The sequence below is a fragment of the Stigmatopora argus genome, chromosome 2 (assembly GCF_051989625.1).
Source record: "Stigmatopora argus isolate UIUO_Sarg chromosome 2, RoL_Sarg_1.0, whole genome shotgun sequence".
Lineage (NCBI taxonomy): Eukaryota > Metazoa > Chordata > Actinopteri > Syngnathiformes > Syngnathidae > Stigmatopora > Stigmatopora argus.
In genome coordinates, this window is record NC_135388.1 from 12,894,294 (window position 1) to 12,915,194 (window position 20,901).

At 39.3% G+C, this 20,901-nt stretch overlaps 1 protein-coding gene across 3 annotated transcripts in view; it reads right to left on the reverse strand.

The window, feature by feature from the left end:
* Nucleotides 1-284: 284 nt before the first annotated feature.
* kiaa1549lb (KIAA1549-like b) overlaps nucleotides 285-20,901 on the reverse strand; it is a 42,778-nt gene continuing 22,161 nt past the window's right edge. For 2 of the 3 annotated variants that reach the window (XM_077595100.1, XM_077595098.1), the window contains exons 8-22: nucleotides 16,739-16,798; nucleotides 16,389-16,540; nucleotides 15,672-15,843; nucleotides 14,022-14,185; nucleotides 13,301-13,336; nucleotides 10,778-10,968; nucleotides 8,838-8,968; nucleotides 8,215-8,333; nucleotides 7,673-7,872; nucleotides 7,000-7,132; nucleotides 4,530-4,904; nucleotides 3,996-4,090; nucleotides 3,575-3,723; nucleotides 3,342-3,493; nucleotides 285-1,746 (exon numbers count right to left, since the gene is read on the reverse strand). In XM_077595100.1, coding sequence (XP_077451226.1) covers nucleotides 1,483-1,746; nucleotides 3,342-3,493; nucleotides 3,575-3,723; nucleotides 3,996-4,090; nucleotides 4,530-4,904; nucleotides 7,000-7,132; nucleotides 7,673-7,872; nucleotides 8,215-8,333; nucleotides 8,838-8,968; nucleotides 10,778-10,968; nucleotides 13,301-13,336; nucleotides 14,022-14,185; nucleotides 15,672-15,843; nucleotides 16,389-16,540; nucleotides 16,739-16,798 — 2,393 coding nt within the window. In that variant the 3' untranslated portion in view covers nucleotides 285-1,482. The remainder of the gene's footprint in view (nucleotides 1,747-3,341; nucleotides 3,494-3,574; nucleotides 3,724-3,995; nucleotides 4,091-4,529; nucleotides 4,905-6,999; nucleotides 7,133-7,672; nucleotides 7,873-8,214; nucleotides 8,334-8,837; nucleotides 8,969-10,777; nucleotides 10,969-13,300; nucleotides 13,337-14,021; nucleotides 14,186-15,671; nucleotides 15,844-16,388; nucleotides 16,541-16,738; nucleotides 16,799-20,901) is intronic. The other variant, XM_077595099.1, reaches the window with a different exon arrangement.

Here is a 20,901-nt window from a genome sequence, read left to right on the forward strand (position 1 = left end):
TGGTGGATTCTTTCCACATGAATGAGCAAATGCAATCTCAGGTCGACAAAGCAGTGGATGAATTCTGCTCCGATGGTTTTCATTTTACCTTCACAATCGTTTGCCATAACCAGACAAAAGTGAGCTAGAAAGGCCTGCTGAAAAAAAAAAATCACGTTAGTCTAGTAACAAGTTTTCTTCTCTCAATGGAAGTCAGTATAATTGGTTTCGTACCTGGTCGAGAATTTCAGATTTAAAATCTGGAAATTTCATTTGCAGGTGAAAAGCAAAGGCAGCCAACACTATTGATCTGAGAAATTTAATTTAGTTCTTAGACTGTGTTTCTCTGACTCGCCACTCAATGAGCAGATTAATTGAAGACTAGGAAATCCGTCATGGAAGACAAAAAGACAATGTTTTTCGACTGTTTAGCTCATATTTACTTTGTTAGCTCAACCAATAACTGCCCCAAAACCATTTTTAATAATATAACTGCATTAGCACCATGAGCTTGTCTTTAAAGGTTATTGTATTGTACAGAACAAACACCAACTGCCGGTCCGGATTATCAGTAGAGGGTCCGGTTTAGAGAATTAAACACGTTATTCAATTTGTAAGAAGAATGCTGGATTGGAAAACATTTCTAGTGGGAGAGAAAATAATGAATTGAACTATATGAATGATACATTTCCCTCCAATCACTTTTCACAACTCCAAGCTGCCTTTTAACATCCCTGCCATAAAATTCTGTTTGTTATTAGCAAGATTGCATTGCAGGGAGGAAATTCCAAGCACATAGCTGTTTACAAACCAACCTTACTATAAACCTTCATACGCTTATTGGCAGCCAGTCCCACTTTACAATCCCCAGACAGCAATTCTCCCGCAACAATTGAGTTTAACACGATCCATAAAGGCTTTTATCCCAAAGTGAAGTATGACTGTCCCAACCACTCAGATGAATTGCTAATTGGGTGCAGTGATTTAATGTTATTTATTCCTCAGCAAGGGTTTTATGTTGGACCAAATTAAGCATATTGGATTTGTTGCACCTGGTGAGGCAGTTGGTTATGATGACAGTGTGATGGCTGAAAGGGCCCAAAAGTAAAGCCACCGAATATGCTCGACGACATCAGATGAGAAAATATCATCGTACATGCTCAGATACACTGTGGTCAACAGACAGGCTGTCAAAAAGTTTTGGGGACTGTTCACATCCTTTCAGATAAGCGCGTTCCTCTTCCCATTTAGTATGATTGTTGTAGTGACATATCTACAATGATGCAGTCACTTAGGACCTTATTTGCAGGAGTTGGCATTTTCTTCTCCAGATTAAAACTACAATTGTTTTGTTGCATTTATGCCTGCAGCTGACTGATGTAAGAAAATAAATCAGTCATTGGGTTAATAAGATCTGGTCATTTTTACAGTACAAACATCAAAAATCAGTCTGAAAGAGTGCCACTTTGACAAGTCCGTGAGGTCAACATGACTGGATCCATACTAGAAATCAAACATTTCACTCTGCTTCTTTGCTAGTTTGGCCACCTCTTGTCGTATCGCCTGTACAAGTGCAGAGGTGGAGAGGTTGCTCAGGGGGATGCTGTCCGTGTCCTTCCCCACCTGCTGCAAGCTTTTCTGGGATGCTGTGCTCTGGACGGCGGGCTGTTGGTCCAAAGCCTGTGTGTACTGTAGGGGCAGTATGGAGGGGCTCCCCTGTGGGTAGCGAGGATGAGGAAAAGCCTCGACATAACCTGGCAAAGGGAGCTATTTAAAAAAAAAAAAAAGTAGATGCCACAATTCAGCACTTTTGATATCATTAAAAACCTTATTTTTTAAAAACGTATTTAATAAGAAGTTTTGGATTGAAGAACTATCGCATTGCCTTGAGAAGCGACTTCATTTATGTGAAAGACCAACACAAAATGACAAAAAAAATATTAGTATAAAGAATGTTATTCATGTTATACTTGGATTTTTGGCCGTAGCTCTTTATGTTTGAATAAATCATCTGTTTATTCGTATTTCTGCTTCTGAGTTTGTGTTGTGGCTCTATTCCTCAACGGCTTGCCGTTCATAACAACATTAGCCCTTGTTTAGGTTATTAGGTCAACATGCGATAATCCAGCAATCATTAGATAATTTCTAAAGGCAGTTGGATGCATCCAGAGAAAGGGGGCTGAATTATTTTGCACACCAAAGTCATCTGATCTCCTTTTCTAAACCGCTTTATCCTCATTAGGGTTGCGGGGGGTGCTGGGGCCAATCCCAGCTGTCTCCGGGCCAGAGGTGGGGGACACCCTGAATCGATGGCCAGCCAATCGCAGGGCACAAGCAGACGGACAACCATTCGCACTCACACCCATGTCTAAGGGAAATTTAGAGTGTCCAATCAGCCTACCATGCATGTTTTTGGAATGTGGGAGGAAACCGGAGTACCCAGAGGAAACCCACACAGGCCCGGGAGGACATGCAAACTCCACACAGATGGACATGACCTGGATTTGAACCCAGGACCCCAGAGCTGTGAGGCCAACGCGCTAACCACTCACGCCACCGGGCCGCCCACACCAAACTCTCAGATATATATATTAAGTGACTAGAAAGTAATTAAAATCATGTATACATTTCTTTCCACTCCAAAGTTTCATGCCACTTTGTGTTTATCTTTCCTGAGATATTACTATAAACTATATGCACAGTATATGTGGCCCTAACATGACAAAATATGGGAAAGTTGAGTGGGTATGTACGTATACTTTTGTAAACCACTGAAAAACAACATTATAGCTTTGACTTTCAGTCCAACAGCTTAATGGGAAATCTCAGAAGCATTTCTGCTTCAGGGCTTTAAGATTTTGAGCAACAACTTATAGAAGAGCTGCAGTAACACTTAAAAACAGACAATATAAATATAGTCATATTTTTAGCCCTTGCCTAGAACAACTAATGCTTGCTTAAAGAAGAGAAGAAAAGTTTGCTCAGTGTACACTAGAGTGCATCCATCTGTCTGCCATACTGGCTTGGGGGGCCAATTCGAGCACAAACAAAAGTAAAACCCAGCAAAATTATGATGGAATATAGGCAGTGAGACTAAAATGTTTTCTTTTCTTTTTACTTCTCTTTCATTGTCATCATTTTGTTTTTCATAAAGTGTAAATTTATGTCTTATTTTCTCATTAAAATACACACTTCAATTGTATTTTCTGTTTTAAATGTGCAGGGCTGGAAGAAAATGGGGTTTTTACTTTAAATTGCGAGCATGGTCAGGAATTAATTAAAGTCGTTTTTCAAGGCACCAGCATGTTCATAAAATTGGACATTTTCATTTAAATTAGTTACAGCTTCAGTGTGTTTCTTACAGAGTCTGTCCACTGATGTGACACATCTTCTGGCTCAGGAGGATAAGACATCCAAGAAGGACTGTGGTACGAAGTGGGCGAAGCGGACACATAATAGTCCGAGTAGCCCGACCTGCTGGCTGGGATGGAATAGACGGCCGTTATTGGGTTTCCTGAAGAGGGGGAGTACATGAAAGAGGGGAACGAATTATGACTTCAAGTTTAAAATGTCCCTCAGCCCACTGTCCACTCACCTGAGTAGTTAGACACAGGCTGCTCTATAGTGATGGATGGAAGTGCTGCCCTGGAGCTTGGCCCATACGGGTTATTGTCATTTGGATTCTGCATTTCTGTGACGGATGTTTGAGAGCTCCTTCCCTTGGGGCCCAGGTCAGAAATGGAACTAAAAAATTACAGGACATTAAGGCAGACTTATACCAAGCAGTTGGCACTAGAGGGCAGAATCACTACATGTGGATGAGCTTTTTCATCATTAACATTCTCGCCATACCTCAATGCACTAGTTCAATATTAAAACGTATACGAGCCTGGAATCACGCTGGTCACAGTACATTACCTAGAGAATATCAAGTCCCTGATGGGAAGTACATTGACTATGCAGCAGACAGGGTGTGTACGCTACTGTATGTATAAGAAAGAACTAATGAGAATTACCGTCTTAAGGAGGTGCCGGGAGGTGGTCCAGTGCGAGGGGGTAAAGGAGGAGGAGAGCTAATTGCCATGTCAGGCAGCTGAGTGAAGTGAAAGGCCTGCAAAGAATAATGAGAGATGTTTAAGTTTGCATAAGCATGATCTTTTGAGGCAGAGGTGTTCAAACTTTTTTGTTTTTTTACAAGATTTGCTCACAAAAAAATAATCAATCTTATCTTATCGTATTTGGTATGATTAGCAGTAGTATAGGCATGGTGGAAAACTGCAACAATACACTTTCTAAAGGCTAAGCTATATATGGTGGTTTTAAACACCCAATACCTAATTGTCTTGATAACAAACCTAAATTAGGAGGGTACAAAATTATATAGTGCAGTGCAAACAAATACAAGCACGACTGAAAATAACAGTTAATTGTAGCATGCTGCGAGTAAAAAAAACCAAACAAACACAAATGGATAGTTGGCCACAAATAGTACCAGGGACATAATTTTGACACCCCTAATTAGTCACGCTTAATTATATCATCGTTCTTACAGGTTTAGGCAAACTGCACTGGTAGACATCTGATCCATAAGACGAGCCACACTGCAATCCTCCGCGACCACAGTTTATTGTGCCCGGGGCACTGGTCACCACATCTGCATAGGGAAGTGAAGGTGGAGCGGCGCTGTATTGATCAGGCGGGGGACGGTGGTGGTGAGAGTGCCTTCCGGATGTGGAGTGTCCCCCCGAGGCCAGGCTGAATGCCTCCTCCAAGAGCAGGTGCATCTGCTGCCGCACTTCATCAATGGATGGCTGTGAGCTCAGGGTGGACGTCTGTGACTGGCCTTTCAGACCACGGCCGTACACCAAGCCACTTTGATCCAGTAAATGGTCGACATTTGTCTCTTCAATTAACTCAGGCTCGGTCTAGAATGAAAATCAATGAAATGTAACCATACATTATTTTTAAACCACATTTTTCTTCGCCTCAGCATCAGTCATTGCAAAACATTACCACACCATATGGTTTAAAATGCTTCCTTTCAAAACCATTCACCTTACCAGTATCTTAAGTGAGAAATGAAAGCAAGTTGCGGCTGCCCTATTACCTGTGAAAATATAAAATTACCCAACCTGCTGTATTCTCATTAATCTTCCCCAACCCCTAAAACACACACCCAACCCACAAAGGGCAAAACATCTGCAGTGACTGAGATTTCAACTACACTGATCCTCTTGCAATACACAAAACCAGGAAAGCTGTAATGTGAAATAAGATGATGTATGAAGTGATGACTTCAGCACACAGCACGAGAAAACACAATTAAGATGTCTGGAAGTGTTTGTGCAAATCTTCTCTACTCAAGTCTTTGTTATTGCTACGTAGTGTATTGCACAAAATAAGAATGAATGGCAGACTCTAAAATTCCCATAACAGAACATTACCAGAGAAACATCCATTTTAATACTAACTCCATTTTTTTGTTCCTGAGTAAGTCTATAGTACATTTGAATACATTTACAGCATCTCTTTTCAAAGCTAGACAAAATGTAAAGAAGTGTGAGGTAGAGATGGGCAGTGGCATTTCAGCCACTGATATCACTGCTTATGTATTTGATGTACAAAAGAACAGCTCACAGTAAAAACACAGAGGGAATAATTTGACCCATTACACTAGAGGGCCAACAACAACCACAATGAAACGATGAAAGATGGCAGCAAGAAGCAGTCAGGCGGATATGCATTATACAGTGTACCTAAGTTCTTTTCTTCAAGCATTAAATAGGCCAAGAAGGTACACATCTAATCAGATTAGGACAATGCATTTCACTATACAGTGGTACCTCGACCTACAATCAGCTCTACCTACGACATGCTCAAGGTACGATGAAAATTTCGATCGAATAATTTGCCCTAGATACAATCAAAATTTTGAGATGCGACCAAGCCAGGTGGCCATGACATGAGAGGCTGTTTATCAATGTAGCGCACTGTCTTTTTTGCCGCATCTCTTTCGTGTATAACAGATATCTATGAGCACTGAACGATTTATTCAGACGAGTTTCTCCTACGTATCGACCAGGAAATGCACAGCGCGCATGCGCGGGCAAAAAGAGGGCTTTCTGGGTTATGAAGTATACTCGTGCACACAACACCGATAGGCAATGGCACCCTTTCTCAGAATAAAACTTCATTACCCACAATCAATACGTAGGTAGGCTGTTATTCCTTCTTTAGCCTGTTAGCTCCCGCGATCGCTCATTCAAGACTACTTCTCATTGGCAAGTGGTCGTGCGTTATCCTATTGTGAGGACATTTGTGTGCATCATTTTCGGAATTTTTTGAAGGGAATACAACAGCAAACAGCCCATCGATAGCAAACGTGAGGGTGGAGGCGTGGCAAACAGCTAACGCGCCCAGAACGAAGCTATATTAAACCACTAGTTATGTGTTACTTTGTTAATAGATGGCGAATTAGAAGAAATAAAACATTTTTTTCCAATCTAATATCCTGTTTTTGGTGTTTTTTCAGAGGGTTGGAACGAATTAATTTGTTTTTAGTTCATTTCAATGGGAAACGTCCGCTCGAATAATGAAAAGCTTGACATACGATCTCAGTCCCGGAACGGATTAAGATCGTATGTCGATGTACCACTGTACATTAAAATGAGTAAATACAATTTAAGCTTATTACAGAAATTATCATCCTGATATACAGTAATACATGTGTTTTTCAGGTTCAGTTAAGATTGTAAAATATTCCTAGGAGTGAATACCTCTTCCTCTAGTGATAAATGAAAGAAGTAGAGTTCAGTTGTATTTAACTTATAGGTTCGCTAAATTCAATTGATGGAAGGTATGGTACAGAATGGTAAGATATTTCATAGCTAAACTTGATCTTATTTTGAGAAAATATGGCCTTTTCATAGCATACATTTCATGGGTTTTTTATAGTTTGTTATGGGATTTTCTCTAATGTCTCAAAAGGTGAATTTCACACTCTGTGGTATGGCAACTTACATCATATCCACTGTTCCGGATGCCTTTCCTGGGTCTCTCCCTCATCACAAGCAAATCCATCTCAGTTCCTCCAGGACTTGGACTGTTTAGGCTCTGTCTGCTGTGATACGATGTCTGTGCTACTTGATTATGCCTGCAGCATTCATTAGAAAAATAAAGTAACCAGTAATATTACCATGATATATCATGTCGAGTTATCCAGTATTATTTCTACTCCCAGGTCATACAGCAATTGGTTCCAAATTTAGGCAACTACCCTGATAAATAGAGCTTCAGAGTATTATTTGGAACTGGAGCAGCCAAGCAGTAATGAGAGGGCTTTCAAAACAAATCAATTAAAAGCCATGTATTTGTTTTAGTGTCCCTTGTGCGTGACAAGAGGTTTTATGATGCCAGAAAACATAAACAAGTAGAGCTAGAGAATGATTTAATTTCAGTTATGTGAATTCCACTGAATCATTGCTCATCAAGATTGATGAGAAAATATCATTTGATACAACAGTTAAATTCAAGCATACTTTTTGGGCATCCGTGAATTCATCTACATTTGTATAGTACAATGTATTAAGTATGTAGTATGCGCATTATTATTTCACCCTCTTTATGAATTCCAAATTCAACTTTCTCTTTACAAATAAATGTTGTAACTTGGATAATTGTAAAGCGTTTTCACCTCACGTAAGACTTGACAAAGGTAGAATTTCGCTCGTCAGGCTCCACTCTCTCCTGGCCATGCCGCTCTGAGAGGGCCCGGCTGTTGTAACTACTGCCATCCAAAGGGAAAATGTCAGAATAGCCCTTCTTCTTGGCCTTTACCCTCAACTTGTTCCTGTAGTGCTCAGCGTCTGCTCGCTGCCTCTGAGCTAAATTCACCTATTGGAATGGAGGAAGGAGGTGGGGAAGAAAAAGGCCATTATAAAAAGGTAATTTTGGTAATAGGGTGAGTGTGCTCATGGACTATTATTACAGCACTCAGAGTACAGATCTCTTTACATAGACTTGAACATTTGCCACCTTTGAATCAATCAACGACTTGAATAAATTGTTTAAATGTTTGAAAAGCAAGAATTTCTACCCTAACATGTTGGAGATAACCATGAAGCATAATTTAACAAGTATGGAGGTGAGTGTGAAATGACTAGTGGTCAAAATGTGTCATGCAATTTGCTGGCTTCAAGGCCAGGAGTTTAAAAAAAATCTCAGCCAATGATTTACCTCCCCATTGAGCATGGCAGACTTGCGATCAGAAGAAAGATGTTGTGAATAGTTGAGTTGCGCCGTCATGGGTTTTATTGAAATAAGCTGCAGGGAGCCAGACGAGGTGTCATATGAATCTGGAAAAACAGTAGATTTGCTCAGAAGTCACAAATATGAACTATTTAGCATTTTTTAAGTCACAGAAGTATTTGAAATATTTTTATGACCCGAAAATCCTAAATCTGCATCTGACAAGCAATGATGTAAGGCATTCTGCAAACATTAACATGATTAGTGGTGTAGAAAGTAGAAGCACAGATTGGCGAGTTAACCAGTGTTCTAATTAGTCAGAGTTGGCACGCATTAATGGCATGTCAAGTGGATAGTTACACAGCAGTTATTGGTGACATGCATTAATAATGTGCACTTTTTATGCAAAATAATCACGCCCATCATTGCATACTGCTGAGTGGTCATATTTCTCTTATCACAAATGCAGGAAAGATACATATGATCTTTTTGTCATTACATTTATATGTATAGTGTGTGAGAAAAAATGTACTATATGTTTCTCAGATGACCACTTGACCTTGCTTTATGAAGCTTGAATGATTTTGTATTTACGATTGTGTGACGCTCACCGTGTCTTTTACGTGTTTCCTCCATTGTCGTTTTTTGCTGCGCTGTGACTTTCGGCGCCGCCAAGCGCCTGCCGGAATTCCGCCGCTCTGATTCGCTGCTGATGACGGAACCGTCTTCGCTCAACAACTTGCTGCAAGTAACCATAGCAACAAGGAGGCGGTGAGCTCTGAGAAAAGCCGGGCTCGAGGCCACATTATGTCACTCTTCCCTTTAACAGCTTCACCTTCCCAAACATATTGAATTAAACTACCAGTAATTTGCCCCTATGTTCATTTGGAACACCAGTCTAACGTAGAGCTAGGACACGGTGTCTGCCTACAATTTAGTCTTGAATCCAGCGACATACTTCGATCCTTATTAAAGTGACCGTGCTCTAAAAATGAGCTTTTTTTCATTATTATTTCATCATGATTTTTTATTTTTTTATAATTCAATGATTGGCTATCATGATTGGTACATGATTATTCGATACCAATTAAAATTTATTCGATGTAAAGTGCTGCCACCGACAGTGAATGAGTTAATGGTTTATAATCTCTCAATATTAGCAGACGCATTGCTGTGTCTGTTTTATTTTAGAGAATGGTGAGATAGGACCTCATTTTCCTAATAATTAAAAAAGTGCTGGCTCTGCCCGCATCGTTTTAAAGGGCTTCTAAACGCAGCATTATGGCTGGAATTAGAGCCGCGCCGACAGTGACATCAAAGCGCCGCAGTCCATCCCTTATTTGTCTGCAAAGAATGATAACAGCGAAGGGAGAGTCAGAGGAACAGAAGATGCCCTCCCTGCTCCCACTGATGCCGCGCTGCGTGGCCTCAACAAAGACGTGCACTGTGTGATAATAGAGACATAAAGAATACATTTACATTGGCTGCATGAGAGGGGGAAGCTGGGTTAAATGATATGTAGAATCACAAATGTTAAGAAGGAAATGGCAGGATTGAAAATCTTTCCTGTAGGGAAAATGAGGCATACTGCAGATAACGGTGACTTCATTTGGCATAAAAGTGGGAATGTTTGAAATGATTGGTCAAAATGAACCCTTCCTAATTTCACTCATCATAATGCATATTTCGATCAAATCATCATCAGTCATCAAGTATTTTTGGCCCATGTCCTCACAGGTGAGTTCAGGACCTTACCAAGTGACTTTGGACAAGAAGCAAGATAAACCTACTACACATTGGACTGGACTGTTTAACAGCGACTTACACAGCAAGTAAATAGACAAACATAGTATGATTCCTATTTATTATGACTCTGCATTTTCATTATTGCAGGCTATTATGCAGATTAGTAAGATTTTGGTTAGACCATGAGACGGACTGATTAGAAGTGAGACTTAAATCCTGCTTGCAGCTTTAAAAAATCCCTCCAAAAATGTTTAATTTTAGCTATCTAACTGTCATTGAGAGTCAGTTATTGAGGTGATCTGATCAGTTCCCCACTTCTTGCGTAAGTCAACTATAATATGGTACAGTATTACTCTGTTCCAGCACTGGATTTAAAATGGATGCAAGGCTCCATTTAGATTGTAAAATGAAGATAACATAATAATGTCTGACTCATGATTGGCAAAAGTGAGTCATCCTGACGTCAAACGCAAAACCAGCTTTCTCCTCGTATTGCCCATTCTGTCACATATATTTAAGTTTAATCTCTTTACTGTGCTCTAAAATTGAATCCAGTCTTTGAGAAATTCTGCCCTTTTTGTTAAACAATCAGTCATGATTTAACATGACAATTCATTTGCAGAACAGCACTTTTTGGTATCAAATACATGGAACGGTCACTTTGACCTGACCAGACACAAATTTCTGCTTGAGCCTGTTTGTTTTTCAACATTAATTCATTAGGATGAAATTCATGTTTCAGAACGGGCTAGCATGCTGTGGGTATCCGTTCTCATGTATGACAGTTGAATAGAGGTGAAATTACCTTTTGTTTTTATCATTGGTGAGGTTCCCCTTGTTTGATGTGCCGTCATATTTTAAAGTCTTCTCCAACGAAAGTGGTGCATCCCGAATTTTTAGGGACAACATCAACGTATCTTGACTTGCCGGTAGAGTCTCCTCATCTCCTCCCTGCTGCCCCAAATGCTGTTTTGCATAGTCAAAACCTTGAACCGGCTGAGAAGAAGAATGAGGAATAAAAGATTCAATTATAGAAGCAATAAGAAACAGTAGTTCTTATTTTACACTAGTATTGGAGAAACTAACAACATTTATATATATATATATATATATATATATATATATATATATATATATATATATATATATATATATATATATATATATATATATATATATATATATATTTATATATATATATATATATATACATACATATATATATACACACACACACTATAGTGTTAGCATTAATATCATCGCCATTTAAAATCATGTGCATGGTTGTTCAATCTTTATGTCACACTCCAATGAAGAATGATTTATCTTGCTGATGAAATACAGATCTAAAGCTATTGATATGAATAATATACATCATACAGTGCTAACAAAAAGTTAGAGGGGATTTAACAATGAACTGAAACTGAACTTCACATAGAACTTCATTTGGCCTTCTCTAATACCACCATATCTACTAACACCAATTTTGGAAGTGTCACATACATTACTACTATCCCAGTATTTCAATGATTTAAGAACTAACATAAATTCAGTATTTAAAATATTACTAAAGTTGTCATCAGATATCCAAAAATAGGTAAAAATGTAACTCATATTTCACAAGAAATGAGAAACAAAAACTGTTTACCTCACTGCTATACCTTCAACTGTAGAAGATAAATTGATTTAACTAAAGCCCTTTTCATCTTCATCCAACTTTATGTCCAATAAACATTCATGCTGGGTGGGGATTAGATGAGATTGGCAAATTTTCATAAAATCATAATGATTGATTTAAACATTAAAATATTTCATGGGAAATGCGGGAGGAATGATTTAATGTTAGATAGGTAGCATTCGCATGACACACACACACACACACACACACACACACACACACACACATACAGATGAATACAGACACGCTCTCAGAGTGAATGTCATTTTTTCAAACGTATCCACCTGGTGTTGCAAAATCAATGTAACACTGCACTGAACAAGCTCTGTCTTTGTATTAGGGTACGTTCACTAATATAGTTTATAGAAATCACTAAATATGTATTCATTCATTGTCTATACTGCATCCCAGCTAACTACGGGGGACACCCTGAATTGGTGGTCAGCAAGTTGCAGGGCACAAGGACACAGAAACCCACGCTCACACTCGTGACCGGACGTTTGGTCGCCAGATGTTTGGTCGCCCGGACGTTTGGTCGCCCGGACGCTTGGTCGCCCGGATGTTTGGTCGCCCTGACGTTTGGTCGCCCCGACGTTTGGTCGTCCGGGTGAATATAATTTTGAGAGCTGGTTTCAACAGTAGATATTTAGATATTAAACTCTAGCTCTCATGAATATAATTTTGAGAGCTGGTTTCAACAGTAAACTCTCTGTCATGTTGTCAAACGTCCGGCGACCAAACGTCCGGGCGACCAAAAGTCCGGGCGACCAAACGTCCGGGCGACCAAACGTCCGGCGACCAAACGTCCGGCGACCAAACGTCCGGCGACCAAACGTCCGGCGACCAAACGTCCGAGTACCGCTCACACTTATACCGAGGGGAAATTTAGAGTGTTCAACCAGCCTACGCAGCATGTTTTGAGGAGGTGGGGGGAATCCAGAGTACCCAGAGAAAACCCACACAAGCCTGGGGAGAACATGCAAACTCCCCACAGGAAGGGCCAGACTTGGAATCGAACCATTCATCTCAGAACTGTGGGGCCAAAGCGCTAACCACTCGCCAATGGGCTTTTTCAGTTCTGTGGAAATTAATTTTCACTGCAGTAAATTATGCTCGTCACAATAAAGCATGCTCCATTTTTAGGGAACAATGAGGCAGGTTTTTTTTCCTCATGCGAAAATCACAACACGATCAATTGTGTATTGCAGTAACAGTGGATTATACAGAAAGTAGTGTAGTATTTTATTGGTATCAATAAAGTAGAAAATGTGCTGATGTGGTGCCTTTTGTTTTCATTCATTGACTCTGATCCTTTCGGGTGAAGAAAAGAAAGACTCAGCAAAAAAAACTGCACACAGGAGGGGCTCAAATGAGTTTGGGAGGGATATATCAACACCCAGCCTCTTCGCAATTTTTTAAGTTTACACGTTTGTGCTTCATAAACACTCCACGAAAAGGCTGCATGTATCTGTCAAGTAACATCTGGAGAATGCTTGAGGCCAATTGTCTTTCATCCAAGAGAGTCCAATTGGAAAAACCGTTAGCGCTCCAAGGGGCTGCTAGGTTTTCATCAGCACGGCATAAAATACAGCATAGTAAATTACTTCCAACACCTGATTTGGCATCACAAAAAGACAGAAAATGTTTTACCTGGTGATAGTAGTTGACATCCCTACGATACGCCATCTGAAAATAGTAAAAGTAAAGTGTTAACAGTTTATAATGTAAATTGAAGATACTTCCACCTTGACATCAGGTATAGCTATAAGGTTCATTTTGATCAGGAAGATATAAATCAAAGATTGATTGGAAAGAATGGTTGGAAAGATGCATCAATTCAGAGGTAGAGCATAGTTTGATCCTTTACTTTTAATCATCACAATCAATCCACATTATATCACTGAACAATAAATTCTATCCATCCATTTTCCATAATGTTCGGGAAGTTGGTACATATTTTCCCTAGTGACCGTGGGTGAAAGGCTGACTGGCTGGCGATCAATCACACAATATGCTGCATATAAAGAGAGGGACAATGAAGCTACATGGCCATAGGAATTGGGATTAAGCACCAAATTAGCCTGCAATTTGAAACACTGTTGAAAATAGCACAACAAACTAAACAACAGTGTCTCTCATAAGGATTCAAGCATCAAAGGACAATAACATGCTGATATAAATTACACACTATGAAATGGTAGTAAAAATAATAGTAATTTGATATGAAAAGGATGCTTTGATTTTTAGGGCATTGGTGGATATATTTAAGAATTGAAAAATAAATCTTTATTTTCTATGTGGAGCAGACAGCCTGTAATTAATGAAAACTAATTGCAAAACCTATGCAATGGTTGAATGGATACAAAGTTACCTTCGCTCTTGGATTGAGGTTTCCGATGGCATCTGCTTTAAAGTCCTTTTTGTTTCTTCTGCACAGAACAGCTGTGATGATGAGGATGAGGAATGTCACAACGGCTATGGGCGCCAAAACTGCAGCGATTATCCAAAGGTTATTTGGGGGGTTCTTGACCACAGCTGAGGAATGTAAAACATTATCACCCATCATCATTTTATTGCACCAATCATGTGTTTAATTAAATAGTTTTTTTTATGATGATATTCGTACACCACTCCTCAGTTAATTGAAAACAAAATTAAACACAAGAACAGTAAGAGGTGTTTTTTAGCTTCATGAAGTGAAAAGCAATGTTTTGCTCGTATCTTATGTCATTAGAATTGAATTGAATTGAATTTCACAAAAAAACCACTATTTCATGCTCCATTTAAACAAGAGCAGTTCTATGCAGCCATCTTGTTGCATATACCAATACTTCTCATTAGAACTCTGTTCAGGTAGACCTCAATTTCAAATTTTTACTATTCGCGTCAGGGATTAGTCCTTAATACGCTTTAAATAGGGCATTTCACTGTATAAACAATTGTAAACTCAATGTCATATTTAAGTCTTATAAAACCAAACAACGAGACACAAAGAACAAGTGGACCTACTTAATAATGTGCTTGTTGAATGTATAATAGAGCACATGACGTAGTTTAGTATTCTCCTAAAAGATGTACCTAGATGTGGCCGTTACAGCTGAACTAAAATATTCCCTATATTCAGTTCATCAAATATTGATTTTTATTGCCACCCGATGGTACAGTGTTTTTTCCGGCTGACTTTGGTGCAAGCAGTCTGGGTTCGATTCCCACTGGGTGGCAGTGTGAGTGCTTGTTTGTCTCTCTGTGTGCCCTACGACTGACTGGTGACCAATCAAGGGTGTAGTCTGCCTTTCGCCTGAAGACAGTTGGGTTAGGCTCCAGCAACCACCTAACCCACATTTGTCAAAGTGGCGGCCCGGGGGCCAAATCTGGCCCGCCGCATCATTTTGTGTGGCCCGGGAAAGTAAATCATTAGTGCCGACTTTCTGTTTTAGGATCAAATTAAAATGAAGAGTATAGATGTATATTACATTTCCTGATTTTCCCCCTTTTAAATCAATAATTGTAATTTTTTAATCATTTTTTTCTAAAAATATATTTAAAAAAATCTAAAATAAACATTGTTTTAGATCTATAAAAAACTGAATATTCAGGACTTTTAATCCAGTTCTTTTAATCAATTTATAAAAAAAATCTAAATATTATTATCTAAAATGGTCCGGCCCACGTGAAATCAAGTTGACGTTAAAGCGGCCCGCGAACCAACACGAGTCTGACACCCTTGCCCTAACCCTTTCGACGATGCACAGTATGAAAGATGATTGAATGAATGAAATGTTGATTTTTTTTATGGACTACAATATACTGTACGAGAGGATGTGGCAAGTTCTCAACTGCCCTGACTGTCTGCCATGTGCTATTCATCAAGCACCAAGCAGCTGTGCGAACAATGTTTTTCTGGCTACCATTCTGGGAGATGGCACAATGCTTCCAACATCCCTCCTTTCTTTAAAGTCACTCTGTGGTTTGAGTTTGGCAACATCCACTTCTCAAATGCGTAACGGTTGCTGTTACTTACGTTCTGCTTGCAGTTGAACAAAGTAACCCAGGGTGAGCGCAACGGTCTGAGAATCCACTGTGTTGAGGACCTTGGCAGCGGATACCCCAGCTAACGGAATGCCATTGTGCTGCACATAGTAGGTCATCTCTGCTGGGTTTTTCAATCCCGGCACCCTTCTGAGAGTCACCATCTTACCAGACCAAACAGAAGAATATCATCACAAAAATTAGGACATGAGTTGATGTGGTCACATTAAGATAAAGAAACCCGAAGGAAAGGAATTAAGAGCAGTTCAGCTCTTAGCTTGTTCTCAGCATGTGGTTATCAGCCAGGGTAAGACATCTATACTATCTAAGTTGAGACTCAGTGCATCAAAAATAGGCCAAGCAGCAAATTGTTAACTGATTTGAATTACTGTTATAAAAAGAGTTAAGGAACAACTGAGTAAATTTAAAGGTGAGAATGTCCTTATTTGGTTCTGGTATTGCAACAATTCAACCATTGAGCAAAAGCAGTGATTTACATTGTTTATGTAGTATGAGCAGAAAGTGCAAATATGAAAAGGACTTACTATACTAGTGTTCAAATTGAGGCGCAAACAACATCTTAATCGGACCTTTCATGGTTTGAAGCAGACATTCTCCCCGCATGCTATAAATTCATCTGAGTCACGCAGTCGCATCTATTATACATGATTACTTTACCAATCCCCATAGACAGCTGCCTCTATCATACCTGGACAGTGTAGCTGCCTACAGCGGTAGCTCGTCTGAATCGAGTGCCATGCTGGCCTGCCAGCACAAATAACTCCGCAAGTCGCTGCTCCATCAAACTGGCAAAGCTTTGGTAAAGTTCAGATAAGCTGGCGTTATCCACGTCCTGGATTACTGTCCACCACACACACATTAAACCACACATCAACCGTTAGAACCTCTTGCTATGACCACACAATAGTACTTTGTATAGGATGAAAGTATTTTAGAAAGAAAACCTGTAGTATAAGAATGCATGATAGGTTTTTACATGGTATATGAAGACAATTTCACAAGTGGAACAAGAAACATGTATTGAATTCATGCGCTTACCTGTTATAACCCAAAATTCTCTGGTGGCAATGGAAGTGTTCAGGTTGTGATATTCCAGCGCTGAAACAATAAATCGGCATATTTACAGTATTAGATTGACCTATTCTGATTGAAATCTAAACAGGTTAAACATGCATCATTTGGATCATACAACCGAGTTGAATGGATAATTTAACGTTTTACTGTAATCAATCATTGATACAATTTTGTACATCTAATACAGAAACTGGATTCATTTGTTTTGTAATCATTTGAAGATTTACTACTAGTTGTTTAAAATATTAAAGTCAGCATGGAGTAAAATGATAAGAATTTTTGAGAAAGAATTTCTTTTTGTATGCATACATTTCTTATGTTTTAGTATGGTTTTACATTATTTGAAAATATCTCAAATAGGGCCATCTTATACAAACTTTATATACCTGAATTGGTTACATTTAATATTTATAGTTCTTTTTCTTTAAAATAAAACATCAAAAGTATATTTTGAAGGCACAAAGTCTCGAGTGAAAAGAATTTCAATGTAATATTTGTTGTCACCGTTCTCTTGCTTGCGGAACATGGAGGAAATAAAATGATTATTCACAGTGAACCAACTGCTTTCAGACCAACAGTCAACAAGCCGCGTTCTATGTGAATCAGTCATTGTAATCTTGTTATAAGGTGTGAAATATCTGATTTAGGTTGATACAGATCAGAGCCAGCTGCATGAACTGAAAAGAACAGCAGCCAGGAGAGCACACAGCTGCCTAGGCTCTGTTTGTCGATGCGGTGTTCTTTTTACATCTATTTCCTGCCTGATTAAGCTCATGTGCTGCGGGCCGCTGCAGTGTTTGTGGAGACACTGCATCACTGGCCTGTGAAAGCAGACTCATGTACACTTGGGCATGACAGCAGCAGAGCAAAAGAATGGTGGCTGAGGAAAAAAATGGGTGGGAGTTAGTAATGAAAACATACTGCAGGGCTGTCTGTAAAAAAAATAGTTTGACAGAAAAGTCCCCTCAGGTCAAAGGTAGCAGTGAAGCAGCCGGATTGGATTTTGGATTGAAGACACGACCCGTTAGTCTGAGGGGTGTTTCGAGTCCGACCACGCATGTTAATCACAAACGGAGCAATGGCTGCTGACAGCTGTGCAATAGATGTGTAGCTGTTTTGTATCAGTTAGGAGCACGTTTAAAACTGTTCCAAAGCAAGGCTATGTGAAACAAACAAAAATAAGGAAAAAGTTTTCAGCCATCCGTGGAATAACAGCACAATTTATGCATGCACTATTGACTGGGTGAACAAATATGGTGACCACTGATTAGCATTGTACCTAGTGCTTCCACTAGTACTTTTGCAGTGAGAGAAATTTTTGAACAAAGAGTCTTTTAAACATTAAAAAGAAACAATATTTCTTTCGGGCTGCAAGGACATGAGTATTCATATCTTTGTGCCGTTTCATCCCAAAACAAAAAAAGAAGTTAGTGAGTTTCAATGCATTCCCCATCAATGTCGCAGGATAATGATATTATAGGGTTTGCTTTAACCCAAATTGTGACACGCATTGCAATTTAATAAATACCAGCACTTCCTGGGGGAGAAAAATCCCAGAAGAACCAAATAACTGTTTGCCTTTGCGCGTCTGTTTTTTGATTTAGTAATTCTGCAGTCTTGATGGAAACATCTGATGGTGAGAATTTTTGTCCAGCTGGAATTTTAGAGGGGAATTGATATGGTAAGATTAAGTCAGAAAAAAGGAATTATCAAATGCTGCGTTAAATTAATGAATCCGGTGATCAATGATTCAAGAAAGAGGTCATAAATGTCTTCTTTTGGTGCGAGGCGAGCACCGAGAGAGCATTTAAAGGCTGACGAGCGCTGTCGTTGTCTACTTCAAACGCTCTTTAAATTTTTACTGAAGGATCACAGACTCGCATATTTCTGTCTTTTTTAAATTCAGCCTTTATAAATTCACCTACCCACACATTTTGGGGGAATATCTACCCTGAATTGTTTCCTGAAAACCTCAAATTTCCTTTTTTTGTGTCAAGATCATGTCTAAAGTAAAAAAAAAAAAACTTTGGCAGCATATTTATGCAAAGTAACTATATTGAAATGTGATTAGAATTTTTTATTTATTCAGGCAATCATCTGAAAATGTAATTCGCAACATCCTTTGGCAGCTTTGGCCTATTGTACCCTGTTGGCGCATGTAAGTTATTTGCAAATGTTCATTTTTGAAGGTGTACAAGAGGCGCTGTGAGTTTATCCTTGTTGGCATAAAGTGAAAGTGAGTCAACACCCTGCATTAGTCGCCAATCAAATGCATGAAACCTGTGCCCATGCAACCTGTTTGAAAGTCAATTACGTAAACCCCCGAGAAACAAATACACTCAAATATAGGCCCCGACATCCAATGTGGCTGACAACACAAATCTCCATGGATTATGTTAATAAATGTAATTTAATGTAGTGTGTACACCAAATGATGATCAACACCTAATCTCTCACGTCATGCGTTTTACACTTGATGGAGATACAGGAGGGTATCACATCAGCATGAACTGAGCTGTTAAAAATGGTTGCGTACACACTTCAATAGAAGGTTATACGAAGATCAAGGCAACGTCAGCAGATGCTCTTGTATGTTTGGTGATGTGAGGTAGGCAGTTTTTACCCTCTTGTGACAATTAATAATTGGCTCTGTGTCCATTTATTTTAATGGGAAGCTGTAAGATGCCAAATAACAGCTGATGGGTCTTGGAGAAATAGCTGTTCATTGGGGGAATACAGCCTTAAAGAGTTTTTTTTATTCTAATTCTGTTACAAACTTGCCTCGCAACCATTTACATATAACACTAAACTCTTTTTTCGGTACTCAGTCGTTTGGTCGCCGGTCTTTTGGTCGCCCGGAAGGTTATTGATAATTACCATTTAAATCGTTGCTCAAATTCCCTGAATACAAACTGTGAATTATTATTTAGTCATACTTAATGCCCTATTGATTATTAGGTTAAAGAAAAGCTCCAAATTTCCCGTACTTTTATTGTGTTTTGTTGGAGAACTTGTTAAGACCCTGACTGACGTCCCTTCCTAAGGGGACAACTCATGTACATACAAACTCTTATACACTCACACGTCCGCTCAGTGAAACTGCTTAGGGCCATTGTTGGCTTTTATTGATGCGTAGACCATGTTGTTTTACCTTGTTTTGTCGCCGGTCTTTTGGTCGCCCATTGTTTGGGTCCGGGCGACCAAAAGACTGGCGACCAAAAGACCGGTGACCAAAAGACCGGCGACCAAAAGACCGGCGACCAAAAGACGGCGACCAAAAGACCGGCAACCAAACGACCGCCACACGCTTTTTTCCATTGTCTGCCTTTGAAAAATGACACAGGTTTTGTCTCCCTGGGAATGTTTGACTTGTTGACAACCTATATGAATCCAGTCATGCTTGGCGAAATGGTCCACACGAGGGGAGTGAAAATGATTATTTAGGCACTGGGTGGATAGGAAACAGGTTGAGAGTGGGTACAAAGTCACACAAAGCATGACAGAATCATTGGTGCATTTGGTCAAGGGAAACTACAGGATATTTGTGTTTCCAGATTGTTAGAGCCAGGTCCAAAGGTGGTGGGAAATCCCCTGCTGTTATTTCCGGCAGAAATTGACTTGGGGTTTATTCGACAGTCCTACCGCCTACAAAGAGCAGTGACATTACTGAAGGACACGATGAAAAACAAACATTCCCTCATTTTCAAGTCTCGTCTCATTATCGTAATTTTATTCTCCTTTTTCTCACACTTTATAGATTTCTTTCCTTCTTGGCAAAAAAGCCGTTTGGAGGCAACTTCATTCCCTAATGTAATTTTAATGAGATCTTAATTCAATGCTCATTAACAGCATCCCGATACATCTTCACGCTCGGTGTGAACAAAACCGCCATATGTCAATAGGTGATTCATAATAATGCTCATAGCATCTGCTAAAGTGAAAATTAAATAAGAAAATGTGTTGGACACAACTTGTTCCATTCAAATGCCTTTTCTAAATGAATTAAAAACATAACACTCCTGAATCAAATTATAATTGAAAGCACTTACAAGGGTCGGCCTCAAAGCGTTCCACTCTAACATGAATAAAAACTTTGTTGAGGTTGGCAATAAGCTTGGAATGGTTTT